Source organism: Mustela nigripes, chromosome 14 (genome assembly GCF_022355385.1).
Source record: "Mustela nigripes isolate SB6536 chromosome 14, MUSNIG.SB6536, whole genome shotgun sequence".
Taxonomy (NCBI): Eukaryota; Metazoa; Chordata; class Mammalia; order Carnivora; family Mustelidae; genus Mustela; species Mustela nigripes.
Window position 1 is genome coordinate 10,792,307 of NC_081570.1, and position 27,947 is coordinate 10,820,253.

At 44.6% G+C, this 27,947-nt stretch overlaps 1 protein-coding gene across 3 annotated transcripts in view; it reads left to right on the top strand.

Moving 5' to 3' along the window:
- Window positions 1-1,309: 1,309 nt before the first annotated feature.
- The window catches only part of DNAJC16 (DnaJ heat shock protein family (Hsp40) member C16), a 35,227-nt gene continuing 8,589 nt past the window's right edge, over window positions 1,310-27,947 (top strand). For 2 of the 3 annotated variants that reach the window (XM_059376236.1, XM_059376237.1), the window contains exons 1-8: window positions 1,310-1,414; window positions 3,357-3,541; window positions 7,255-7,321; window positions 8,546-8,885; window positions 15,939-16,123; window positions 18,273-18,377; window positions 19,065-19,223; window positions 27,233-27,363. In XM_059376236.1, the coding sequence (XP_059232219.1) occupies window positions 3,375-3,541; window positions 7,255-7,321; window positions 8,546-8,885; window positions 15,939-16,123; window positions 18,273-18,377; window positions 19,065-19,223; window positions 27,233-27,363 (1,154 nt within the window). In that variant the 5' untranslated portion in view covers window positions 1,310-1,414; window positions 3,357-3,374. The remainder of the gene's footprint in view (window positions 1,415-3,356; window positions 3,542-7,254; window positions 7,322-8,545; window positions 8,886-15,938; window positions 16,124-18,272; window positions 18,378-19,064; window positions 19,224-27,232; window positions 27,364-27,947) is intronic. The other variant, XM_059376238.1, reaches the window with a different exon arrangement.

Here is a 27,947-nt window from a genome sequence, read left to right on the forward strand (position 1 = left end):
GTTCCTTTCACCCATCTTACAGACGGGGCTCAGGGAAGTGGTCTCCGTCCAAGATCCCAGAGGTAGTAAGAGGCACAGGCAGTCAAAATTTAGACCTGAACCCGACTCAAGTCCACCTTAGAATCCATTCTCTGAGTCTCGAAACCCCAGCCCCATTCATTCGTTTATTCCACAAATATTTGTGAAGATCCTGCCTGTGCTGAGGTCTACGCAGGCACCGAGAAGATCTAGGTGAACACAATAAAGGGCCCTACCCTTAGAAGCTTACATTCCAGTGGGAGGAGACAGACGATGATAATATGAACAAATATAAGAAATAGAAAAAGATAATATAAAGAAATAAAAAATAGTGTATTGTGATAAACGCAAAGAAAAATGTTTTTTTATTTTTATTTTTTTAAAGATTTTATTTATTTGTCAGAGAGAGAGAGGGAGAGAGCGAGCACAGGCAGACGGAATGGCAGCAGAGGCAGAGGGAGAAGCAGGCTCCCTGCCGAGCAAGGAGCCCGATGTGGGACTCGATCCCAGGACGCCGGGATCATGACCTGAGCCGAAGGCAGCTGCTCAACCAACTGAGCCACCCAGGCGTCCCAAGAAAAATGTTTTTAAATAACAGAAACGGGGCGGGGGGGATATGAAATCTCTATCTTTATATCCCCCAGGAACCTATATCATTGGCTCAATGAAAGTGTACTTAATTCACCTGTGAGTTCCCCCCCCCCCCCCACACACACACATCCCTTTCCCGTGCTGAGGCCAGTCCCTGGCACATTCTAAGGCGGAGCTCGCTTTGGTAGGTAACTTTGGGTTCTAGGCGTTGGGCAAGTCCCTGCCTCTCTCTGGGCCTCAGTCTCCCCATCAAGTATAAGGAGGAGTCGGACTAGAAGGGCTCCCCAAGGTCCCGACCAACTCTGACGCTCTAGGATTCTATGAATAGGGTTAAAGAGAACAGGGACCAGCTATTGCTTCCCCACCCTGGCAACTGTTGCCAGACGAGGGCCATCTCCTGGTAGAAGGGGAAACTCCTCCCTGAATCGGGGAGGTCTTTGGGGGCATCCCATCATGCATCGCGACTTCGCCTCTCTAGGAGGCACGTTTTGGCCTCTTTGGTCACGATCATCCCTTTGGATCCAGCCAAAGAGCGCGCCTCGTTCCTATGGCAACCGCGCCAGGTCCACGCGCAGACGGCGGGTAGCAAGGGTCAAAACACATTCGCAAAGTAGAAGTCGTCGACCCGTTCAGTCCGCGCCTTCGGTGAGCCGAGCCTTTAAGTGTCACGTGACCCCTCCCGCTCGTTCCCGCCCCCCTCCCCTCCCCAGGTCCCGGCCAGCGCTGGTGCGGACCGGAGGCTCCCGGCCCGGCGGACTAACTGGAGCACCGACGCCGCAGCCGGTTGGGCCGGTGCCCTTTCCCGGTAACTCCTTCCCGGCGTGACGCGCGGAGCCGCGGACGCGGCGGGGCCGGGCAGGCTCGGGGATCTCCCGTCAGTTCCTCCTCGTTCCCGGTTCCCCCGGGCCCGGGGGAAACTGGGAGCCGACAGGGCCCTGCCCAGGGCTCTCGGTGGGCGGCGGGGGAGGCGGCCGTCTCCTGGAGGGTTGCGACCTCCGGCGGGAGCTCAGACCTGGAGCGTGCCTCCTGGAGCCGCTACCTGGAGCGGGGGATACTGCCTCGGGCGGTAGCCTACCTGTTGGGCAGGTGGTTTCCTGCCCCGAGGCGGGCACAGTCGAGCTCGAGACTGCCAGCCAAAGAACTTCACAGCCCCCCGCCTCTGGGGCTGCTCACTGGAGGCGACTGACACGGTGGAATAAGGCAGCGATTGCACTGCGTGATAGGAAAAATAATAAGTATCACTTTCTGACTGTTGACCCTATGTTCAGTAAATCCTTTACATACATTTAACTCCCTTGTTGATCCTTTCAAGGTGGTACTGGTGGTACTAATTCACCTCCATTTATTAGTGACACTGAGGCTTTGCAAGTTTAAGGAAATTGCCCAAGGTCATAAAGTGGTGGAGGATAGATCCCAATATGAGTCTGTTCCAGAGCCTGTGTGCTTAACCAACAGCTACCTCACCTTCCCGAGTTTCAGCGCTCTGTGCGGGGTTTTATAGGACAGAATCGGTTATAGGTTGCCTTAAGAAGAAAGAGACTGATTTGGTTTAGGATTTTTGCTCAGTTACGCATGCAGTCCTAAAAATTGGCCATCAAATGGGTCAATTTTGTGAGCACTCCCAGGCACTATTGAGACTTCCGCTTGTCAAAATGCACCGCTGTTAACAGCTTTGCCTTCCTTATGTCAGGTGTCACATTAGACACTTGAACCATAAAACTTGAGTAATTCATGAGAAGTCAAGATAAATATGACCCTTGAAAACTCAACGTATGATAGAACAAAGATCATACTTCTGGACTGTAAATGTCTGTGCAACACAGCACTACCTTGTTCATTAACCAACCAGGATTCTTTCTGAACCCACAGTGAATTCAGTTATGGCACTCCCCAGACATGGATCTTTAACATTTGAAGACCCTGCCTGGTCTACAGCTTTTGCATTAACCTCCCTTCACATGGAAAACTAAATTTTTTCTCACCAGCTTTTCCTCATCTTTGGTCTCTATTTATGACAACTGTATTGCTTATACTTAAAGAATATCCTTAAAGGATATAAAGATACTTAAGTATCCTTATATACTTAAAGAGTATCCTCCCTGGGTTTTTTGTTTTGTTTTGTTTTTTTGGTCCAGTGGGTGTGGTGAGAAAGAATAGATTTGGGGTACACAATGTCATAACCATCTTTTTTTTTTTTTTTTAAGAGTATCTCTCTTTCCTACTTGTACTTATTTAACCCCAAGAATGTCACAGCTATTGAGTTTCATAGTTTTGCACCTGGCAGATCTTACAGTCTCATGAATTTATATAGCATGTACTCAGCGAAGTGTTCTTAAGCCGCTTATTTTTTAAATTTAAAGTATTATTGTCAGACTAAGTGAAACAGTGTGTTTGAGATGTAGTTGCCTTGATTTTCCTATGTATGTTTTCCCACATGGGCTTATCATTTCTTCATCTCATTCATTTCCAGTCATTTCTAAAGCTTTTCTAACCCAAGGAGTCTGGAAAGTTGCTGTTAATTCTTACTGCTCATCTTTTCATCTATAATAGTTCTTATGTGTGGTATATTCAAAAATAGCAGCAAGATGGTTGATATTAAAAGCCCTGGTCAAACAGATTGACACTTTTCCTGCCGAAGAGCTTTTGTTTGTTTTGTTTTTCATCTATATATCTTATCCTTTTACCTAAAAAAGTAAGACTGTCCAGGTTTCTACCACTGAAACTTATTGCCTCTTCAATCATTTCAGCTCTGGAAAGGAAGAGAAATGGAAGTGAAAAAGTTGAGCATTTCCTGGCAGTTCTTGATAGTTCTGGTTCTGATCCTGCAAATTCTGTCTGCGTTGGATTTTGACCCATACAGAGTCCTAGGGGTCAGCCGAACAGCCAGTCAGGCTGATATTAAAAAGGCTTATAAGAAGCTCGCCCGGGAATGGTAGGTGAAACAAAGAAATAGCAGTTTAATATAAACTAAGCAGTTTTAGCAGGGGAATGAAGCCTAAATTATGGTTAGCTTTTATTTGTCTCTGTTTCTATGTTCAGTAAATATACATCTGTCTAAAATATTTTACTGGGGAGAACTAATGTTCATGTTATTCTATAATTTTTAGTGATGAGATCCAAAGCTTGTGTTGCTGAGAAACCCCTTTTTAAAAATTCTTTGGTGTAAAAGATTACCCTAGATGCTGCTAGCATATTGAATGTTAATGTAAAAGAGAGCTTTAGTTTTAAAATATATATGTAATCAACCATAGGTCAGGTAACCATCCCCACGCTGTGTTATTCACAAAGTAACTCTTTGTAAGTGTCATTGCTGAAGGGAACATCCTCCAATCCTGTTGTCTAAACTATTTATTTTAAGCTTTCAAGAAAATTTAGAGTAAGAGCTTTTTGCCCTCAGTTTTACAATGTTCAAGAACTGAATACGTTACTCTTAAAAATCATCATTTTGTAGAAATGTAGAAAAATCATCATTTTGCCTAGATAGTTTTTGTAGTTGCTAAAGAGTATATGTGAATTAGCAGGATAGCAATAAATTTAAAACCTACAGACAGATGTCAGCAGTTTTTTCCACCAATGCTTTGGATGTGCCAAAGGAGTAGAAGCATCTGGATTGTGTAGCTGGAGGGGAACAGCAGGAGGGGAGAGGTTGGGAAGGGCACAGGTGACTAGAAGCTGGGGCGCCAGTCACAGATATAAAAGCAGGTTTGGGATGGGAACGATCATCGCGTACCTACTGCATGCTAGGCTCCCGGTTCTATGTTATTTATCTTATTTATACCTTATAATTACCCTATGAGAGAGGTATGCTGTCCCTCTTACCTGGGGGTAAATCTAGGCTTTATTACCTCTGGGCCCTATAGCTTGACCTCTGCGCCAATAGGTTTTTTTTACTTTTTAATTGCTTTTTTTTTACTTTTTGATTGCTTTTTCAACTTTTTAATCCCTTACCCATCTGAGTAGACGGAAGAGTGAGTGGGTTAGTGTTGGGGCGGGCAGGAAGTTATGCGGGAGCAAAGCGGCCACGTGCAGATGACATTGCATTCTGTGTGTGCCTCTGCCTGACACCATTATTCTTCAGTGAAAGAAGGAGCTTAGTTTTAAACGGGTTGCGATAAAGGTAAAATGTAGTTTAAAATACAGTGTTTTGAATACGTAAATATTTTAAACCAAACTCCAATCACAGAGAATCCAGAATTCAGTACTAAAAACACAGTCTGATTATGTGTGGCCTCTTTCCAAGGATTCTCTTTACAACAAAATTGCTTTCCACATTGTTTCAGACTCTCGCCTCTTTATATTTAAAGCAAAATACCTAAATCTGCAATGAGTTCGAAAGGTAGCCACATTCTTTTGGACAGGGTACGGGCCTTTGGCAACATTTTAAAAGCAGAAATGATCGCTTGAGGATGTGGGATTTATTAAAATGTACAACTTTGACTTTTCTGTCTTCCAGAGCTGAAAAGGGTGTTATGCTATTAATTAAAGGAGTCATATGCTTCTCTTCCTTAATTACATTCTCTCTAGGAGTCATTCGTCACCTCAGAAGTGTAGGGAGTATCATCCAGGGAAAGTCTAGAATTTTACTTCACCTTGTATTTTCACTGTGTTACTCCTTGTTGCTGTTTTGGCAACGGCACGTTTTATCCCTATAACCATTGGTTTCATTTCATGACGGCTTCATGGGCACTGAAATGAACCATTTCCCCTTCCTTGGTGAAATCATTTCAAGTCACTTTTTCCTCTCAGAAGAACTATGCTTCTCTCCTAATAATTAAGCTTTCACATAGATGCTTTCCCTCTTATCATCTACACTGGCCCCTCACACCCCAGGAAAAAGGCGTCCTAAAGTTTGATCGGAAGCAAATGAGTATTAACGTGGTCAGTCACTGGAACAGTAAAACGATTTGTCTACGACTTTTCTGTATTACTTTTTCTACAGCCAGTAGATACCAACTACAGTATTTTCTTCACTCCCAGGTTTAAGGAACGGGTATCATATTGCGGTTGGTGACATGTTTCCTACATACTGAAAATAGTATTGGGCAGTTCTTTGCTAGAGCCGGATTTATCCTTCCCTACATGTTTGCCACCTTGTGTTAGTGTCCTGCAATTAGGAAAATATTCCTTATAACCTGAAACTGTCTTGTGGTTTCCTCCCTGTTCTCTGGCCTTGGTTTTGTCTGCGTCAGGATCTGTGATTCTAACCCAGCCGCCCTCACAGCCCTCTCCTTGGTTCGGTCTCCTCAAAAGCCCCTTCCAATCCTTCTTCCCCTACCACATTCTGTATGTTCAATCTTCGTTTGTGTGATTGCATCATTTTTCTCTTTTCAGCCTTCAGCCTAAGTCTGAATATCTAAAACATTTTTTTTTTTTATCATCCAGAAACATGCTTTGGAACCACCATCTTGTTTCTTTAAGTCATACTATTTTCATTATACCCAGCTGACCTTTTTTTCCCACTAATATCCATAATAAGAACTAGATAGTTAAGAGAGGAATGATCTCTAAATTCAACAGCCAGCCATTTGCAGTTTATTTTTTAGAGAAATCAGAATATGTGGTTTAATTCATTCAAATATGTTCCTGCCAGAATAAGTTGATCAAGTTATAAGTTTTCTTTATTCCAATGTACTTGGTGCTGTTTTTAGTAGTCATTTGCTTCCCGGTGGATGGTTTCTCTTTCCTGAACCTTTGCTAGAGGAAATTTACTAAAAGTTAGCCAGAGTGATTACATAAAGAATACACTCTGTATTAAAGTCTCTTAACAAAAAGAACATTGAAAAATCAGTTGGTATAAAACGCTGACTTAGGTCTTGGGGGATCCTAAGGAAGTAAAACCTAGCCCCTAGTTTCAGGACTTTAGAAATCTCTAAAACTGAAATTGGCATAAACACGAGTATATTACAGAATAACAGAATAATCAATGACTGCAAATGGATACAGTTGATTGCCGGCTATGGAAAATAGCAAACATTATTTCTAACAGAAATTTAAATCACTTTGCATAAACTGCAGATTTTTCTCACCTCTTAAAACATGGGGCCTGGAAATGATTATCCATTTATAGGCAAAAGGCCACCTTAGGCAAAAAGGGACAAGCAGGGCAATAATCAAACTGAAACACTCTCATTTGAACATCAGGAGCCAAATGTTATTTGGAACATGGTTGTCACTAAGCAAGTTCACGGTGTGTCAGAAAAGCTGTTTCCTATGTCTCCCTGACTGAGCCGAAGAAATCCCTTTAGATGACATTCTAACGTTGGGATGAACTGCCCCCATCCTAGGAAGAGAAGTCAGCTCTTAGGGCTCAGTGACATTAGCCTGGAGCCAGCTTCAGCAGTGTGTAGGAACCAGGTAAAGACATGCCCACAGCACACCTTTCCTCCGAGGGACGCTGCCGAACTCCCTGGCGCTTTGAAATTGTGCCCTGCTGAAGCATTTTGGGTAGAAACAGCCGGTTTCAAATTTTCACTTAATCATGATGGTCATGGGAAGCAACTGATTGCTTCTACCATTTATTTTTAAGAAACTGTCCTAACAAAATGGCCTTGCATTCGCCTCTGATGTAGTGAACTGTGTGTACAGGATATTAATTGTATGTAAAACACTGAATCCACGCTCACTGCCTGCCCGTTTTTGTTTCAGGCATCCTGACAAAAACAAAAATCCTGGAGCAGAAGACAAGTTCATCCAAATTAGCAAGGCTTATGAGGTATCGTGTCAAACTTGTGATGCATCCATTAGCTTTGATAAAATACTCTTTAACTGGCCAGTTTTGTAACGACCTCTCAGAGAGGGCATACACCCCCAGTGTCCTTGACCTAGTTTCTAGATGATGGTAAAGAAAGCCTATTTAGACACATCCAATATGTTGAAATCGGTGCCTGAATACTTTTTCAGCTCTTAAAAAAAAAAAAAAAAAAAAAAAAAAAGTGGCCTATTTTAAAGGCTTTAATTGGAATTGCAGAATTCTCAGAATTCCTCAATGTAGGTCTCTACTTCCTTTGTCGAAACTTTTTTTTATTTTTTAGGTTTTATTTATTTGACAGACAGAGATCACAAGTAGGCAGAGCAGCAGGCAGAGAGAGGAGGAAGCAGGCTCCCTGCTGAGCAGAGAGCCTGATATGGGGACTCAATCTGAGGACCCTGAGATCATGACCTGAGCCGAAGGCAGAGGCTTTAACCCACTGAGCAACACAGGCACCCCGAAACTTTTTTATCACATGCTCATCTCAGCAGCATATGTACTAGAGTTTATATTAAAGAAAGATGGATGGGCCCGTATTTATTAAAGTGGCACAAGCTTACAAGTACATGGAAACACAAGATTTTCAACAATTTTCCAACCCATCCGCTTAAGTAGCTTGGTCTGGAATGTGCACAAAAGAGAAGTCCGCGGCTCCCGTGATTTGTGTCGGGTGATACTCTTCGAGATACAGCGCTTGGCTCATAGAATAGAACCTCATCCTGAAACAGCTTCTTGAATTTTAGACTTCGGAGTTGTTTCTAAGTAAAACAAAGCTCACGTGCCAGACCCTGCACTCGGTGCTGTGGCAACATTTTGGTGTTCGCAGCTTGTCCTGTCCTGGTTTGAGTTACTCCAACTTTAGTGGCATGACCTAGTCCCATTTTTTTATGGTCAACATTATGTTAAGTTTTATTTGCTTTACTTACGTGCCGAGTACTGTGATAACACAAAATCTCTAAAGCCAAGACGAACACAAGGACTGAAGTCTTCTGGTCTTGAAATAACTGGATGTTTCTACTGAGAGAAAAGTTTCCTGGTATGTTGGCGACTGCTCTCGGAAAGTCTAACCGTGCTATAGCTTTACGTTTCTTTTCTTCCCGTGTCTTCCGTGCTGCTCACAGGACAGTCCTTTGGGTGAAAATTTTTCCGTTTCATAGATTTCCTTTTTTTTTTTTCCTTTCCTTATAGATTCTTTCCAATGAAGAAAAGAGGTCCAACTATGATCACTATGGAGATGCCGGAGAGAACCAGGGCTACCAGAAGCAGCAGCACCAGCGAGAGTATCGCTTCCGCCATTTCCATGAGAATTTTTACTTCGATGAATCCTTTTTTCATTTCCCTTTTAATTCTGAGCGGCGGGACTCCATCGACGAGAAGTATTTATTGCACTTCTCGCACTACGTGAATGAAGTGGTTCCAGACAGCTTCAGGAAACCTTACCTCATCAAGATCACCTCAGACTGGTGCTTCAGCTGTATCCACATCGAGCCTGTTTGGAAAGAGGTAGTTCAAGAATTGGAAGGATTGGGTAAGATCATTTTATTGGCTGGAAGGTGTCTGTACAGAAGAAGGTAACATATCTTGAATTGTATGGGCTCCTGGGAAGAAGGAACAGTGAGATTTCTCTTCAGAAGTTCACATGACTGGGGGTTTTTCCAAGGACACATTTTCAGAGAAAGAAATGTGTCCGCCATTCTCATTTTGCACTACTAATTTGAAGCCTTGACCTAGCCTTGAAGCCTCTGTACAATTTCCTAATATCTAGTTGGGGGAGCCTAATATATAGGAGAAGTTTAGAAATTATTGGTTGAACAAAGCAGCCCTCATTGATGCTCGGAGTTGCTAGAGCTGTCATAACAAAATACCACGAACCAACAGAAATGTATTTTCTCACAGTCCTCAAGGTTAGAAGTCCAAGATCAAGGAGTTGGCAGGTTTGGTTCTTTCTGAGGCCTCTCTCCGTGGCTTGTGGGCGGCCACCTTCTCCCTGCCTGCTCGTGGGCTCATGTCTCTCTGTGCACGTCTCCGGTGTCTCTCTCTCTCTTCCTGTGTCCTCATCTCTTCTTACAAAGACACCAGTCATACTGGATCAGGGCCCAAGCTGACTAACTCATTTTCACTTAATTACTTCCTTAAAGGCCCTATCTCTAAATACAGTCACATAAACACAGTACTGGGGGTTAGGACTTCAACAGATGGATTTGGGCAAAGAGTCACAGTTCCATCCATGACAGTAATGGTCATGCGTTACCAGTCGGGATCACAGATTAGCCCTTCCTGTGTTCATAGTTACCGCTTGGGCCAGGAAAATGCCAGCGATCCAGGCCAGGTATTTATTTTAACGACTCTTAAAAGTTGGAATTATGGAAGAGTGTGTGTGTGTGTGTGTGTGTGTGTGTGTGTGTGTGTGTTACAGGCATTAGGAGACCTCTTCTTGAGGAGCTAAGAAAGGCCAAACTCAATCATAGGGACCAAGGGCCCGGATGTCTCTGGAGAGAATGTACCCATGAAAACCATCAGTTCGTTTATCCTAAAACAGAAATTTTCAGCCTGTGGTTCAGAAGCACTCCAGTTTGCCAAAATGCTTTCATGAGATTGAGTAAAGAGGTTCTTGGAAGCAGATGAGGAAATAAGTTTAGCACAGTGTCACGCACATGGGGGGCAGTCAGCAGATGCTGCTGCTGGTGCGTAATGAGAGAACAAGAGGCTGAGATGAGCTGGAAGCCCCTGGGTTGAACAGTGTAATGGTGTTTTATGCCACACTAGGTGGTATACTGAAACCTCTTTAGCCTCGTTCGTCTAGGCGCCGACATTCAGACCCAGGAGCAGAATAGAAACGTTAAACCAGTGCGTAAGTTAGGACGGCAGTGTGCCTACACCAAACTCAGGTCAGAGCCAATGTTCTTTTTTTTTTTTTTTTCCTAAGATTTTATTCATTTATTTGACAGACGGAGATCACAAGTAGGCAGAAAGGCAGCCATAGAGAGAGAGGGGGAAGCAGGCTCCCCGCTGAGCAGAGCCTCCGATGTAGGACTCGATCCCAGGACCCTGAGATCATGACCTGAGCTGAAGGTGGAGGCTTAACCCACTGAGCCACCCGGGCGTCCCCAGCGTTCTATTTTATTAAAGATTTTTTTTTTTTTTTTTTTTTTTTATTTGACAGAGAGAGATCATAAGTAGGCAGAGAGGCAGGCAGAGAGAGAGATAGGAGAAAGCAGGCTCCCTGCTGAGCAGAGAGCCCGATGCGGGACTCGATCCCAGGACCCTGAGATCATGACCTGAGCCGAAGGCAGTGGCTTAACCCACTGAGCCACCCAGGCGCCCACCCAGCGTTCTATTTTAAACGTGCCTGGTGAACAGTGTGAGAGAGCAAAGCACAGCGGTTACCTGTGTCCCATCCGTGGGCTTCGGATCCACATAGACCAGCATCAGCATACGTCCTGCTCCAGCAGGCCCCCAGCTGTGTTCATGTCCGAGCTCTGTCATTTACTGTCTTTGTGTCCTTGGACAAATTACTTGACACACATTTCCTCATCTCTAAAACGGATATAATAATGTAATAATATCAAATCAGATTTGATAACAAAGATTAAATAAGAAAAAATCTATTAATTTCTAATATATGTTAAACACAAATATAAAGTAAGCTTAGGGAATGGCTGACAAACTAGGCTTTCTGGTTTACCAAAGTAAAATTTTTTTAAACACCTACTTTATAAATTTTTTAAAATCATTTTCAAGTACATGAGTCTGCTTTCTTCAACTCACTGTCCAGCAGGCACTGACTTCTGACTTAAGTTTAGCGAAGTCGCAGAAGGTACTTCGAAGCTGGATGGGAAGCAGAGGGAACAGGGCAGCCAAAGAAAGTGTCCACGGGAAAGGCAGTTGCAGGATACGACTCGGGTGTAGCTGAGGGGGAGGAAGCAGGAAGAGCTCGCTGAGACCAGGGAGTAAGGAGCCTTAAAGTCCAGGCTCGAGAAGCTGGACTTTATTTTACAGTATGTAATAAGCCAAGAAAAATTATGTCACGGCGGCATGATTTAATCACATCCATGGTTTAGGAAGCTGATGGAGCCACTTGAAGGACGGATTGAAGAAGGTCGGAAGAGGAGCCAGGGAGGTCACTGGCCCTGGCAGGACAGCAACCGCTGGCCTAGAGCAGGAGCAGAGGCAATAGAGAGGTGGACAGGTGTAAGATATTGCAGAGGTAGGGTCGTGGGAGTCGAAGGACCTGGCTCCTGGAGACCATCTGAGCGTGAGAAATGAAGAAAAAGGGAGAGAGGGGTCAGGAAGGGCGCTGCATTCTGACTTGAGCCAGTGGACGGCAGACAATGCAGGGAGAGCTGGATTTGAGAAATTGTGCTAAATAGTAACTCCGGTGGGACTGTGCGTGATGACATGAAAATAATGTTAGCTCACATTTACGGAGAATTTGATGTACACCAAGCACAATTATAAGTATCAACTCCTGAGAAACAAGAGCCGTTTAAGGCAGGTGCTATTGTCATCCCTCTTTTACAGACATGTAGCTCATTTGGGGCACTTTGTCAGGGTCCCACAGTTGGTGTTCGGCAAATCTGGGCTTTGAGCCCCAGTAGTCTGACTGTAAGTCCGCGCATCGTGTGCCATGCTGTACCTGTACCGTCTTTTAATGACCTTAAATCTTTGATGATGGAAGATCTTGCTATTCTTTTGGGTTGTCGTGCTGTTTGATTGTAGTAGGTCAGGTCTCAAGTGACAAGGATGGAAGAAGCTGAATTTAGATTCACAGAAGTGACATTTACGGAGGGTTCAGTCCATTCCCCCACTCATCCCCAAAGTTCCCTGGAAGGCTGGTTTTGACCAAATGTATTAGATAAATTTGGTTTATAAACCACTTTCCTCCTTGAAACATTTGAATTAGTGAAGATTCCCAACAGCCAAAGTCCACTTGGTTACGGCTGGGTGCCAGCGCGATGAGATTCTTAATGGCCCCTGTGGCCATTCCCCTGTCCCGGTGAGGCAGCACTACCCTTTCAGACAAATACTGCCCAAAATATTTTTCTTTCTTTCTTTCTTTCTTTCTTTCTTTCTTTCTTTCTTTTTTAAGATTTATTTATTTGAGAGAGTGAGCAGGGGAAGGGTCAGAGGGAGAGAGAATCTCAAACAGACTCCACGCTGAGCCCAGAGCCCGACGCGGGGCTCATTCTCACGACCCTGAGATCATGACCTGAGCCAAAACCGAGAGTCCAATGCTTCGCCAACTGAGCCATCCCCTGCCAAAAATATTCCTACTCTGAGTTAATAGGAAGAGCAGACTAGGGCACCTGATGGGCCCAGTCGGTAGAGTGGGTGACTCTTGATCTCCAGGATATGAGTTGGAGTCCCATGTTTTGTTTAGAGATGACTTTAAAATAAAATCTTTCAAAAAAAAAAAAAAAAGAGAGAGAGAGAGAGAGAAAACAGACCATCTTAAATATCAGCGGAGGGGTCTGGGGAAGCTCGGACCTTCTCCCAGAACAACATAAAGTGCCTGGATTGCCATGGATGGATGAAATAGAACAGTTCTACCCCGGGGGAAACGTGGCAGCTAGTTAGGGGGAATCCACGGCCACACAGCGTGGTAAAGGCTAGTCTGCAGACATAGCCCACGTGTCTGGACAGCCATCCTGGGGAGGAGGACCAGAGTAGTCAGTGCTGCCTTCCACCTCGAGGAGTTTACTGTCTAGCTGAAGAGAAAATCTGTCCCCAGAGAATGCACACTTGGCTTTTGCGAGTACAGAATCACATTTGCAATTACAGAACAATGGAGTGCTGCCGGAGTGAGTGGGGGATGAGAAAGAATGCATGTTCTCATTGTACACTCTCTTCCTGATGGACCAAGTACAGTGTTGGCCGTTAATGTATAACTTATGTAGTTTTTATTGAGCTTCAGTTGTTTGGCATTGTGCTAGGTGCATCGTGAGGATTGTCTATATCCCCAGAGCAACTCAGTGCAGGAGAGACTGTTACTATCCCTGTTTTCCAGATGAGCAAACCGAGGCCCAGGAAGGTTAAGGAACTAATCAAGGCCACACTATCCACAAGTAGGCGTGCTGGGATACAGTCCCAAGAGCACAACTCTAGGGGTCACGGTTAACCACCATGCCTGCACGGCTTCAGAAATCCGTAAAATGTGGCCCTTGCACCAGCAGACTCCGGTGGGAGACACAGGCGAATCATCGCAGTGCTCTGTGTGCTCACTGGGAGGGTGCAGACAGCGACCTGGGTGTCAAGGAGGTTGCAAGTCTTAAAAAAATCAAATACCATTTTAGGGCAACCCAGTTTGAAGAACCCTGCAGCTCATTCACCATGACTTCTCATTGATTTTTTTTTTTTTAAGATTTTATTTATTTATTTTACAGAGAGAGAGAGATCACAAGTAGGCAGAGAGGCAGGCAGAGAGGCAGGCAGAGAAAGAAGGGGAAGTAGGCTTCCTGTTGAGCAGAGAGTCCGATTCGGGGCTTGATCCCAGGACCCTGAGATCATGACCTGAGCCGAAGGCAGAGGCTTAAGCCACTGAGCCACGCAGGCGCGCCTCTCACTGATTTTTTTGTAAAGATTTATTTATTTATTTTAGAGAGAGAGAGAGTGTGAGTGTGAACAGGGGAAGAGGGAGAGAGAGCCTCACGCAGACGCCTCACTGAGCGTGGATCCCAATACGGAGCTCAATCTCACGACCCTGAGCCGAAGGCAGAGGCTTTAACCCACTGAGCCACCCAGGCACCCCTATGTTTGGAATTTAATTAGGAAGTCACACATGTGCACAAAGATAATGTGCACAAAGATTTGTACACAAAGGTATTCAAGGATACCCATTAAAATATTCCTTGTAATAGTGAAAGCCAAAAGCAACTTCAGTATTCAGACAGACTGATGGCGCGGTTTCCGTGAGCTCCCGCTGCGTGCCACACTCTGGCCTGGTGCTTGGGATACATCCGTGAACCGAACCAGGCTCCCTGCCTTATGTCCTAGCAGGGGCAGACAGACAACAAGCACATGACAGAAAAAAGCAAAGTGTGTGAGTTGTTAGAAGATGGGAAGTGCTGTGGAAAAGGAAAGTGGTCGGGTTGAGGGCGACCCCGTGTGGTGGGGGGAGCTTCAGACATGGTAGCCCCGTGGGCCTCATGGAGAAGGGCTTGGAGTTAGCAAAGGAGGGACCCAGTTCAAGAGATGTCGGGGAGGCACGCAGTCCAGGCGGAAGGAACAGCCAGTGCCAGGGCCCTGAGGCAGGAACATGGCAGCATGTTTACGGAAGAGAAGGATGCTGGGTGCTGAAGCAGTGTAAATGAGGAGGAGGAGGAGGAAAGCAAGGTCAGAAGGGGACCAGGGACCAAATAATAAAGGGCCTGTTGCCCTTCATGTAGATCAGCCTTTACTCTGAGTGAAACGGGAAGTCTTTGCAGGGTTTGGACAGAGGCGTGCCATGATCTGTGTTTATGTGTTAGAGGAGACAGTGTGCTTAATATGTTGAGAACAGGCCACGGGGAGACCAGGAGAGACAGTAACGTTGGGTGGGTGTTGCACAACCAGGGAAGAGAGCTGGTGACTCAGAGAAGAACCTAAAGGAAGTGGAGACATCCTGGCGCGTTTTGGAAACGAAGCCAACAGCACTTGCTGACAGATGGGACGTGGGGTGTGAGCTGCGAGAGGTAGAAGATGACTCGGGTCTTCCGTGCAAGGGATAGGAGGGAAGGAGCCCTGTGGGTGACCAGGGGAGGCCTGCGTGGGATGGGCCTGGGGGAGGAGAGCCGGAGTGGGGTTTGGGAAATGTTAAGCTTGAGAAGTCTGTTGGGCATCCAAGAGAGGACTCGTCCTTTGCTGGCTAAGAATATTTCATATACCTTGGTGTCTGGCAGAGGACCTGGCTTGCCAGATACCATGGTTGGAGGAAGGAACAGGAAGTTACTCGAGCATTAAGTGAAATGAGTATCAGATGCCCCTGTTTTGTTTTTTATATAAGTTGTGTGTCCACACACGTGTTTATGTAAGAAAAGGTACAGATAGATACCAGATTATTAACAGTATTATATGGGATTTGACTTCTGAGTGATTTTAACTTAATTTCTTTCTCTTTTTGAGAATGTATACTTTCTAATATCTGTCTCTACAAATTAATTTATATAAAATGGAAAATTTATCTGAAGAGTGAGAAGACTGACTTCTCTTGATAAATCATAGTTATTTTTCCAACCATTGCCAAGTTGTTGAACCCTTGGATTGTTTACAGGTCTTTTTCCTTGTGAATAGAAGCACTGTGAGCAGACTGCTTTCTCTTCTTTTGAAGTATTTTCTCACAATCTCCAAAAATTTGAAATAACAGGACTGAAGGATACAAAGATTTGTAGCTCTTAAATATTGCCAGATTATTCTGCAGTAATACAACTGAACCGATTTAGAATATCAGCAATGAAAAAAAAAATGCTCATCGGTCTACTGGGAAAGATATCCTCCCCTCCTAGGTCAAGATTTCAACTGCACACCAAAAACATCACTTAGCAGCATTCCTTCATCTACCACGGGGGCATAAACAAGCCTCATGTAGGTCTTCCACACTTTGCAGGTGTAGGAATCGGCGTGGTCCATGCTGGGTACGAGAGACGCCTGGCCCATCACCTGGGAGCACACAGCACTCCCTCCATCCTGGGAATCATAAATGGGAAAATCTCCTTCTTCCATAACGCGGTCGTCCGCGAGAACCTGCGACAGTTTGTAGAGAATCTTCTTCCAGGGAACTTGGTGGAGAAAGTAAGTACCTGGCAGAACAGTAGATTACCAGGTGCCTGGGACCGCTGGTGGCCCTGACCTCTGTCTGTGGTCATCTCAGACCCGAGGGCAAGGTCCTGTGTTAATCACTCAGCCGAAATCATCTCAACAAAATCTGTAGGAGACTGAAAATTGAAATAGGGTGAAAGACAGAGAGACTCCATTCCTGTTAATAACCACTGGACACACTTTGACAGTGGTGGGGATCTGAGCTGAAGTGACAGCGACTCTCATTTTCTAAACCAAAAATTAGATCAGCAACATGGGATGAAAGATTTCTTTCTGACTCGTGTGTTTTTTCATTTGAAGGTATTTGTCTTATGAAAGGATTCGAATTAGGTTACATTTGATTGTATATTTAACAGTCACATCTGTGGAAAACACAAGATTTCACAAAGTCAAACATTTTTGCAACTTTTCAGAACTTAGCGTAAGGCAAGGATGAGTCAATTTCACAAACAAGAATTGCACTAAAGAAACCAGGCACAAAGAGCACACACTAGTTTATCTTTATACTTAAGAAGCATTTTTCCTCCAGGATCTTAGATTAGGGATCAAAGGAGCTAGAACAGAATTCTTGTTTGTTTTAGCAATTCATTCCTTTAACTATACCAGAGAGAGCGAACATATCAATAATTCCATCTTATTTCCACATGCACTATGCATAGACTGTCCCGCCAGGATTATTATCCACAGAAGAAATACTTGTTGGAGGCTCCCAGAACCATCACAGGTTGTCTGAATGGGTCCTCAAACATTTATGAAATACCTGTTCTCTGCCAGTCGCTCTAATGTTGAGGACTCTTCAAGGAGCTCCCAGTCTAGTTGGTGATTATTTCCATCTGATCTGCTGAGAGGCTGCCCAAGAGAGCTGGGAAAGGCTTCTTGGCAGAAACAGTCCCGGCACGAAGTTCGCCAGGTGAGCAGAGAAAGGGAATGAGTTGCAGGCAGACAGAGGTCCAGGACGTGAAACAGCTCTGTGTGAGGTAGTCACCAGTGAGCAGGAGCGGGTTTACTGGCATCTCCCTGCCAGGGCCTCTGAGAGCCCAGCCGCCCTGGTCAGGAACTCGGGCGTCATTTGCAGGTGCTGGCACCACTGGAGGGGGCTGAGCTGAGAGTGAAACGACCAGATTGAGGTTTACTGGAGATCATTGTGGAAGCGGAATGGAAAGATAAACCTTCTTTAACTTGGAAAAATTTCTAGGAAAAATTTTTATTTATCCATGTTTTTTATATTCTCAGTAGGATTATTTCAGCCATAAACAAGGAAGCACAACAGTACCAATTCACGGGGTAATAGATGAAATCGTGTAACGTATAGACTGAGTGGGTCCCCTTATTCTTTTAAGTCGTTTTAAAAGAGGAATCAACGGCATTCTCTTCCACAGGTTAACAGATGAATAAAGACAGTCTGTAACAGATTAAGAAACATGTCTATAATTCAGAAGTTTGATTTTTTTAATAACATACCCAGTAATTATTCCAGAAAAGATTGTTGATTTCAGTCTGTAGGACTGGGAACATGAAAAGATGAAATCTGGGCGCCTGGGTGGCTCAGTGGGTTGGGCCGCTGCCTTCGGCTTGGGTCGTAATCTCAGGGTCCTGGGATCGAGTACCGCATCGGGCTCTCTGCTCGGCGGGGAGCCTGCTTCCTCCTCTCTCTCTGCCTGCCTGTCTGCCTACTTGTGATCTCTCTCTCTCTCTCTGTCAAATAAATAAATAAATAATTTTAAAAAAAAAGAAAAGATGAAATCAGTAACTATTCTTTTTAAACCATTTTAGTCAAAGACAAAAAGATAGTAGTCTGCATTTTCTATTTCTTTTTTTTTAAAGATTTTATTTATTTATTTGATAGAGATCACAAGTAAACAGAGAGGCAGGCAGGTGGGGGGGAAGCAGGCTCCCCGCTGAGCAGAGAGCCCGGTGCAGGGCTCGATCCTAGGACTCTGAGACTATAACCTGAGCTGAGGCAGAGGCTTTAACCCACTGAGCCACCCAGGCGCCCCTGCATTTTTTATTTCTTATGAAACAGGGTCTTACACTTAATTGATTTTGTTTCATTACCTCTTGACTATATAATGCACTTGTTGGGAACTGACTACTGAAACCAACTTCCTCTCTTCCATTTAAGGTTACCAATAAAAATTACGTCCGATTCCTCTCTGGCTGGCAGCAAGAGAATAAGCCTCACGTGCTTCTGTTTGACCAGATGCCCGGCGTACCGCTGCTGTACAAGGTATATTAGGTGCTGGGGGAAGGTTTGCCCTTTTTTTGGTGGAAGGACTTGTGGGCTGCTTTTCCTTTTTGTGAGGAAGAGCTTACCCAAAGAGAAATGTGTGAAGACCAGAAATTTGCCTTAACCACCGTGCACTGAGCATGTCCTGATGCCATTACCGTGCGAGTGCGTTCCACACACAAACTAGCCCAGGATCTTCGGAAGAGCCCAGGGGTATAGACAGCATCCCTGTTTTATAGACCCAAGATACCGAAGCTCTGAGAGGTTGTATAACCTGTGCCCACGGTGACCCTCCACAGCACTTCTGGCCCCTCCCCCCGCCCCCGTTAGCCCTGTGACATGAGATGGGAGAGCAAAGTGTCCCGCCTAACTGTTCTCACCCTCCCCGCCATCTTCCATAATTGAGGTAATTCCTCAAACACTCCATGCCTCCTCCAACCCAGTGTCTATCTCAGGAAACTGAATATTTTTCTCCATCGGTGAAAAAAAAATAAAATTCACTGTGTTTAGCTTTCTGGGTACAGTTTTCAGGCGTGAAATGCTCTAGAATTCCTTCAAGGGCACTAGCAGCCCGAGTGGGGCTGTACAAGTTAGGAATCGTCTCCACCTGTGGTGTGAACGGGTCTGTCTTGGTTTGTGTGATCCTGCCACCAATTTAGTTTCTTCCTCTCTCTTACACCCAAACAGTTGACTGCTTTTGCATACAAAGATTATTTGTCATTTGGATATGTACACGTCGGTCTGAGAGGGGCCGAAGAGATGACAAGACAGTACAATGTCAACGTCTATGCCCCCACCATCTTGATCTTTAAAGAACACATAAACAAGCCTGCAGACGTTATCCAGGTACGTGGAAGTCGCCCTGGCTTGCGGCCGCACTCACATTGTGTCTTGGGCCTTTAGAAATAAACAGCAACACTGAACAGAACCAGTGAGAAGGAGAAATTCGTTTTTCATTTCTTCCTTCAGAGGCATGAAATTTAAAAACAAATTTGGTTTTTATCCAATTTGGGTCTGTTTTACTCAAAAAATAATCTCTGGGCAGAAAATAAGACGGTGTTGGTGCCCCAGGCTGAGGGAAGATAGGGGAGTTAGTGTTTCATGAAGACAGTTTCCACTTGGGAAGATAAAAAGATTCGGAAGGTGGATGGCTGTGACAGCTCGCAACAGTGTGAATGTACTAAATGCCACAGAATTACGCACTTGGAAAGGGTTAAAATGGTCCATTCTTATTATATATTTTGCCACAAAAGTAAAATAATAAGAGGGGCACCCAGTTGACTTAGACATAGAGCATGTGACTCTCCTCTGTCTCGGGGTTGTAGGTTCAAGACCCACATTAGGTATAAAGATTAGTTAAATCTTTAGGGGTGGCTGGGTGGCTCCGTCGTTAAACGTCTGCCTTTGGCTCAGGTCATGATTCTGGAGTCCTGAGATCGAGCCCCACGTCGGGCTCCCTGCTCCGTGCAGAGCCTGCTTCTCCCTCTCCCGCTCCCCCTGCTGTGCTCCCTCTCTCGCTTCGTCTCACTCTGTCAAAGGAATAAATAAAATCTTTAAAAAACTTTTTTCAATAAAATAAGAAACAGTCATCACCTTTTATCTCTAAAGTGATCCTGTCAGAGAATCAATAATCTTATTCTAAAATAAATTACAAAAATAAATTTAAAAATTAAATATAAAACAACAAAAAGGAATGAAAGAAAACCATAGTAAACTAACTCAGAGAACATATAAGTGAATATCTGATCTTAAGGTAAGGAAGGGTTCAGGGCACCTGGGTGTCTCAGTCCTTAGGCTCGGGCCGTGGTCCCAGGGTCCTGGAGTGGAGCCTCACATCGGGCTCCCTGCTCAGCGGGGAGCCTGCTTCTCCCCCTCCCACGCCCCCTGCTTGTGTTCCCTCTGTCGCTGTCTCTCTGTCAAATAAATAAATGAAATCTTTAAAAATAAAAAAGATAAGGGCTGAAAATCTTGTTGGAAAATCTTAATTTGTGTGTAAGTTTAAAATTTATATGTAAATACTTCAAAAATTTTAAGTTAAACAATAAGCTAAGGGAAATACTTACAACCGATCTACAAAAGATTATCTTTAATTTCTCATGAGCTTCTTCTAATCAAAGAGATCAACACAATACTTCCCAAAAGTGATTGCTTAATGGGTATAGAGTTTTCTTTCGGGGTGATGGAAATGTTTGGGACTAGAGAGAGGTGATTGTTACACAACACTGTGAATGTACAAAATGCCACGGAGTGATATTTTAAATAGTTAATTTTATGTTATGTGAATTTCACCTCAATTTTAAAAAATTTTAATAAAATTTCCCAAGCAGGGTAGGCTGAGAATATGAATAAAATTCTGAGAAGAGACTCAGGTGACTAATAATCACTTTTAAAAATTAAATCTGACTAATAAAAGCCAGTTTAACATTTTCTTCTCCCAACATGTTAAAGATTTTCAAAGAGAAGATAGTTGAACAGGCAGCCTTTTGCGGAGCTGGAGGAAGCTTCAGAAGTTTTCAGAAAAGCAATTAGGTGATAATAGGCCAATTGCCTGGATTCATTCACCAAAAGAGTACTCCTGAGTACCTCATATGGGCCAAATACTGCCCTGCGCTGGGGACAAAGCCCTGAACAAAGTCACCTCAATTCCTTGTTCCAAGGTCTACCCCCTGTTCTAGCTGTACGACAGAAAATGGGCATAACATTACTCCATGGTGGCCTGTCGTAAGGGGAGAAGCACCAAGAGGAAAAACAAAGCAGGAGAAGGGAGTGGGGAGTTGGGAGAGCAGGTTCCCATATTTTAAAGCAGAATGACTGAGAAAGGCCTCACTAAGAGGCGGCTTCCGTAAAGACCTAAGAGAGATGAGATTACTTTTTAGGAATCTGTCCTCAGGGAAAAGGAATTCAGGCCAAAATTATAGAGACATTATCATTTGTAACCAGTTTCACTGGGGGGAAAAATAGAAGTATCCAACAGTAGGCTAATTATTGGTATACACCAAACGGACTACTATATAGCCGTTGAGCCATTAAAACGGCAGTTCTAGGGGCGCCTGGGTGGCTCAGTGGGTTAAAGCCTCTGCTTTCGGCTCAGGTCATGATCCCGGGGTCCTGGGATCGAGCCTCGTATCGGGCTCTCTGCTCAGTGGGGAGCCTGCTTCTTCCTCTCTCTCGGCCTGCCTCTCTGTCTACTTGTGATCTCTGTCTGTCAGATAAATAAATAAAAAATCTTTAAAAAAAAAAAAAAGGCAGTTCTAGAACACTTACTGATGGGGACAGTTTTCATCACATAAGGTTGAAAGGGGCAAACAGGAGACAAAATTGAGGCACAAGTCTGTAGCAGGTCTGAACCCTCTCCCTGGTCATCTCAGACCCGAGTTCCACAGTAGTGAACTAATAACGCAGACAGAATCACTTAGATGAGGTCTGTAAGAGAATGAAACTTGAAGTAGACCTAGCACAGACTGAAGGATCTCAGTAGATGTCAATTCTAGACACGCCTAAACACTGATCTCGATTTTGTGACCTGTGTGTGCGTGTGCGTGCGCGTGCGTGCACGTAGGAAAAAGCTGGAAATAAATGCATCTCTTGATGGCAAAATTACATATTATCCTAATACTTGGGTTTTCAAAAATCCCTTTTGTGGACATGTATTACTTTATTTCTTTAATGTTATTTTTAATTTTTTTTTTTCCTAAAATTTTTTTTCCACATAATCTCTACACCAAACATGGGGCTTGAACCTGCTACCCTCAGATCAGGAGTCAGCATACTCTACCAACTGAGCCAGCCAAATATATATATATATATATATATATATATATATATATGCATATAATTTTTTTTTAAAGCAGTAGGAAGCCTCTGACTCATCCTCTCTTAAAGGAAGCTAGAATGAGAAGTTCTAAAAAATCGCTTATTTCATTCACTCCTTAAACATTTTGTTGCCTGCCTGTTGTGGAGGGAATACAGAGGAGCTCTGACATCCAGAGTTAGTCTCTGTCCTCACGACTCCATCGGAGGAGAGAGGCCTGGAGGCAATTTCCATCCACCAGCCTGGGTGACTCACTCTGATGTGAACATAGGGCAAGGGCCCTTGAGGCTGGGACTCCGGGAAGGACCTGGCGTGAGGCAGAACCAGATGGGGTAGGGGGCCAGTGAGGAGAGAAGGGCAGGTTTAGAAGGTAATGGATTCAGCTGTGGAGGTACAGAACGCGAGCAGCCTACAGGAAGTCTGAGGGATGGTGTCCCCCGGACAGTGGGGTGTAGGGATCCAGGTCTTAGTGGGCTGGGGAGGGAGGTCTGTAGCTCCTCAGCGAGTGGTGAGAGGCAGAAGTCCCCAGTGGGAAGCCACCTGCCAGGCATTGGTAGTCGGTGAGAGGAGGAGGGGGCCAAGAACAGATTTCTGGGCAACCTCAGGCAGTTAAAAAGGCGTTGCCCTGCCCCGTGGCCGAGGAGCTGAGTCAGGAAGAAAACATGCCGGCAATGAAGAAAGGAAAAGAACTTCTCAATTCAGGATTTATCTATGAAGACTTCCGAAATTGCTTTTCAGGAATAGCTTTTCCTCTTGAGAATGATTCATTGGTCCCTTGGGGGAAGTTGTAACTCAGATACATTTACAGAATTACTGGCACGGGGCGCCTGGGGGGCTCAGTCGGTTAAGCATCCCACTCTTGATTTCGCCTCAGGTCATGATCTCAGGGTTGTGAGATCGAGCCCCGCACCCATCTCGGTGCTGTGGGTAGAGCCTGTTGAAGATTCTCCGTAGCCCTCTGTGCCTCCGTCCTCCTGTGCATACACACAGGCTCGCTCTCTTGCTCTCTTAAAAAAAAAATTACTGGCACAATGGATGCTTTTCCAGTTTGCTCCTGTGGGTCTGAAATTGGCGCCACCCCATGGCAGGTCACATAGTAGGTGACGCTGGTGGTCCCGCTTGTTTTGTGGCGCACTGCCAAATGTGTTGTGTTGGGTCTGCAGGATTTATGGCCACGTGCTAATTTCTTGATTCTTTCTTCCCTCGATGGGCATTTGGGGGCTTTAGGAGACATGTTTCCATGAACATGTGTATCTCAGTCTATCTGGGTTTCTCTAGGACAGCAGTTTGCACAGGTTCACAGCCCTTGGGGTGAGGGTGAGAAGTCTGTGAGATCAGAACAGTCTTCATAATAACATAAAGACGTAATTTGTCCTTTTGCTCTGTGTTGACACTTACGCTGATGGTACGAGAGCCATAGTGGGTGAAACTGCCAGAGCGCGGCCCCATGTGCGGCCTTGTGTGCAGCCCAGTGCACCAGCCAAGTCACAGCCCAGTGCGTAAACCCAGGCATGGGACCCAGACCACCAGTAAGCAGCTGTTTTTCACTCCTAAGCACTCACCATAAAAACAAACAGAAAGGGACGCCTGGGTGGCTCAGTCAGTTAAGCGTCTGCCTTCGGGGGCGCCTGGGTGGCTCAGTGGGTTAAAGCCTCTGCCTTCAGCTCAGGTCATGATCCCAGGGTCCTGGGATCGAGCCCCACATCCGGCTCTCTGCTCCTCTGAAAGCCTGCTTTCTCCTCTCTTTCTGCCTGCTTGTGATCTCTGTATGTCAAATAAATAAATAAAATCTCTTAAAAAAAAAAAAAAAGGTGCCTGCCTTAGGCTCAGGTCATCATCCCCGGTGCCTGGGATCCAGCCCCGCATCAGTCTCTGTGCTCAGGGGGAGTCTGCTTCTCGCTCTGCCTCTCCCTCTGCCTCTCCCTCTGTGCTCTCTCTCGTTCTCTCTCTCAAATAAGTAAAATCTTGAAAGAAAGAAAAAATGAAAGAGAGAGAGAAAGAAAGAAAAGGAGGAAAGAAATGTAGTGATGGAGGGAGGGCCTGGGTAGCTCAGTCGGTTGAGCATCTGACTCTTGATTTTGGCTCAGGTCATGATCCCAGGGTCCTGGGATCCAGCCCCGTGTCAGGCTCCACGCTCGGCAGGGAGTGTGCTGGAGAGTCTCTCTCTCCCTCTCCTTTTACTCCCCTTCCCCATCATGTGCGAGCATGCACGTTCTCTCCCCTCACCCGAATAAATAAATCAACCAACCAATCAACCAACCAACCAACAAATAGAATCTTAAAAAAAAAAAAAAGGGAAATGTAGTGATGAGGGCATCCCTGTTCTTGATCTCCATGTCCCCAGTATGGTGCTTGCAGAAGGCTTTCTGTAGCCACCCTCATCAGGTCACGGAAGTTCCCTTCTATTTACTGCTGACCTGAACGGTATTAGTGCTTATCAGATGGATTTTTCCATTTCCATTTTTTCTTTTTTTTTTTTTTTAAGATTTTATTTATTTATTTGACAGAGAGAAATCACAAGTAGATAGAGAGGCAGGCAGAGAGAGAGAGGGAAACAGGCTCCCTGCTGAGCAGAGAGCCCAACGCGGGACTCGATCCCAGGACCCTGAGATCACGACCTGAGCCGAAGGCAGCGGCTTAACCCACTGAGCCACCCAGGCGCCCCCATTTCCATTTCCAGCCATTGAGATTATCCTGATTTTTCTTCTTTCTTTATTCTTTCCTCTTCTAAAATGTGCTAAATACATTAATTCATTTTCTAAAGTTAAACCTGAGTTCATCAAGATAAGTCCAACAAGATCACGATTTGTATTATGCTTTCAACGTATTGCTGGGTTCAGTTTGCTAATATCTTGTTGAGGATTTTTGCCTTTGTGTTCAGAAATGAGGTTGACTTCTGACTTTTCTTTCTCCTGATGCCTGTGTGAGGCTTTGCTTCCTGAAGTGAGGTGGGAGCGTTGTCCCTTTTTCTATTCTCAGGAAGACTTTATGTAAGATTGGATTGTCCTCTTGAAAGTTTCATCAAAGCCATCTGTGACACCATCTGGGCCTTGAGTTGGTGTTTAAGGAAGGATCTCTGACTGCCGCCGGTTCACCTTCTTTAACGGTTACGCAACTGTTTAAGCTTTCTATTTTTTCAGATACTGCTGTATTTTTCTAGAAAAATATCTATCTCCTCTAAATTTTTGAATTTAAGTGACTTTTTCTTTTAACTTTTACAACATAGCTGGTGATTCCTCCTTGTCACCCTTAGTAGTGGTTTTTTGTGCTTCCTCATTTGCGTGATGGGTTTTACCAGAGGTTTGTCCATTTTATTAGCTCTTCCAAAGAACCAGCTTTGGCTTTGTTAATTCTTTACTTCTTTTCCTTTTTCTATGTTTGTTTTGCTTTGTGGATCTCTATTTTTTTTTTTTAAGATTTTATTTATTTATTTGACAGATCCCAAGTAGGCAGAGAGGCAGGCAGAGGGAGAGGAGGAAGCAGGCTTCCTGCTGAGCAGAGAGCCTAATGCGGGTCTCAGTTCCAGGACCCCGGGATCATGACCCGAGCTGAAGGCAGAGGCTTTAACCCACTGAGCCATCCAGGCACCCCGTGGATCTCTGTTTTTATCTTTATTATGTCCTTCTTTTCCCTTTCATATTTTTTGCTATTCCTTTTTTTTTTTTTTTTTTAAACTTCTTGATTGGGCATCTAGGTCATTAATTTCTTTTCTGTTTTATTCGTTGTAACATTACCCTCTAAGTATGGCTTTATCTGCACCCCAGGGTTTATAAACAGTACTTTCCTGAGTCATTCAGATTCACGGGGCATCTGGGTGGCACAGTTGGTTAAGTGTCCGACTCTTGATTTTGGCTCAGCTCATGATCTCAGGGTCATGAGATTGAGGCCTGCATCGGGCTCCACGCTCAGTGGGGAATCTGCTTGAGAGTCTCTCTCCCTCTCTTTCTGCCCCTCCCACTCATTCTGTTTCTCTCCCTCTCTCTCTCAAATAAATAAATACTTATTTAAAAAATTCAGAGTATTTTCCTAATATCTGGTAGGCTCTTCTTAGATAAGTAGGTGATTTGAGTACGTTCCTTAACATGTAGAGATAGATATTCTTGTTGACATTTTATATGGATTTCTAGGTTGTGGTCAGACAACCTGCTGGATGTATCATTTCAGTCCTCCAAAATGCACAAAAATTAGTGATAACAAAGTGACCATGATATAGTTTTATAGTCTGCCTTTTATACTTTGTCACTTTGGAGTTTATTTTTAATTGTTCAGTTTGTTCTCCATCTTAAAGCAAAATCAGTTTGCCTGGAATTCAAAATGACCTGTTAGGGGCACGTGGCTGGCTGAGTTGGTAGAGTGTGTGACTCTGAGTCTCAGGGCTATGAGTCCAAACATTGAGTGTGGAGCCTATTTAAAAATCTTTTTAAAAGGGGCGCCTGGGTGGCTCAGTGGGTTAAAGCCTCTGCCTTCAGCTCAGGTCATGATCCCAGGGTCCTGGGATCGAGCCCCACATCCGGCTCTCTGCTCAGCGGGGAGCCTGCTTCCTTCTCTCTCTCTCTCTGCCTGCCTCTCTGCCTACTTGTGTTCTCTGTCAAATTAAACAAAAGGGGGGGGGGCTCTTTAAATCTGCCAGCATATAACCATATACAAAAATACTTCATTGATTTTCCCTTGACCTGAAATAGCTCTGTTGTTGTTTGCAGCCCTGAGCTGTTGAAATAGATCACCAGGGTTTTTATTCACACAGCTCTGTCTTGTTTGATGTATAATTTAGCCCGGGTCAGTTCTTTTTCCAGGTCTTTTTCTTTTTTTAATAATTTTTTTCCTTGAGTATAGTTTACATACAGTGTGACATTAGTTTCACGTATACAAGAAAGTGATTCAGCTTCTCTGTATGCTGTGCTCACCACGAGTGTGGCTACCATCTGTCACCATACACCGCTGTTAAAGTATCATGGGTCAGCCACATTTTATTTAAGCTTTGAGTAAAGCCCATTTGCAGTGCGAAAGGGGTATAAAAATCAACTGTTTCTTGGTTTTTCTGCAGGCCCGAGGTATGAAGAAACAGGTCATCGACGACTTCATCACCCAAAACAAGTATCTGCTGGCAGCCAGGCTCACCAGCCAGAAGTTCTTCCATGAGCTCTGCCCCGTGAAGCGGTCTCACCGACAGAGGAAGTAAGGATGCCAGGCTCTGCCTCTGCTTGTCGCCGCAGGAGAGGGGACATGTCACACTTCTCTACCGGGCAGTTAAACCTCTGCCTGTGATGTCAGAACTTAACTCTTTATGTTAGTAGTGGGGTATACAAGTATCCAGGGTGCCAGCCAGGCCCCAGGGGGCGTCAGAGAAGATCTCCCTCATTCATAACCCTTTAGCTAAGGCCAGAAGGGTGAGTAGACTTTAGCCAGCTGTCAGGGAGAGCCTGGGTCCCTCTGAAGAAGTCTGGATATGAACATGTCGCTGTTTCCAATAGAAGGTTCCATGCAGAGTGCGCCTTGGGAGGCCTAGGGTAGGGGGCTGGGAAAACACTTAACTTTCGGAAAGTGAAGGACACTGAGGAAATGTTGAGAGAATTAGCTGGGAATGGGAAGGCTGAGGCATACTTATTCATACAGAGTATCTAAAAAGTCTAGAAACACAAAGGAAATATTTATTAGACCCCTTTCAGATTAATCAGTTAGTGGCTTTAAATGTAGGACTTTTTCATCATGCAACGTGTCTAGGTATGGAAGGAAGGAAAACATTCTAATCATCGTGTTTG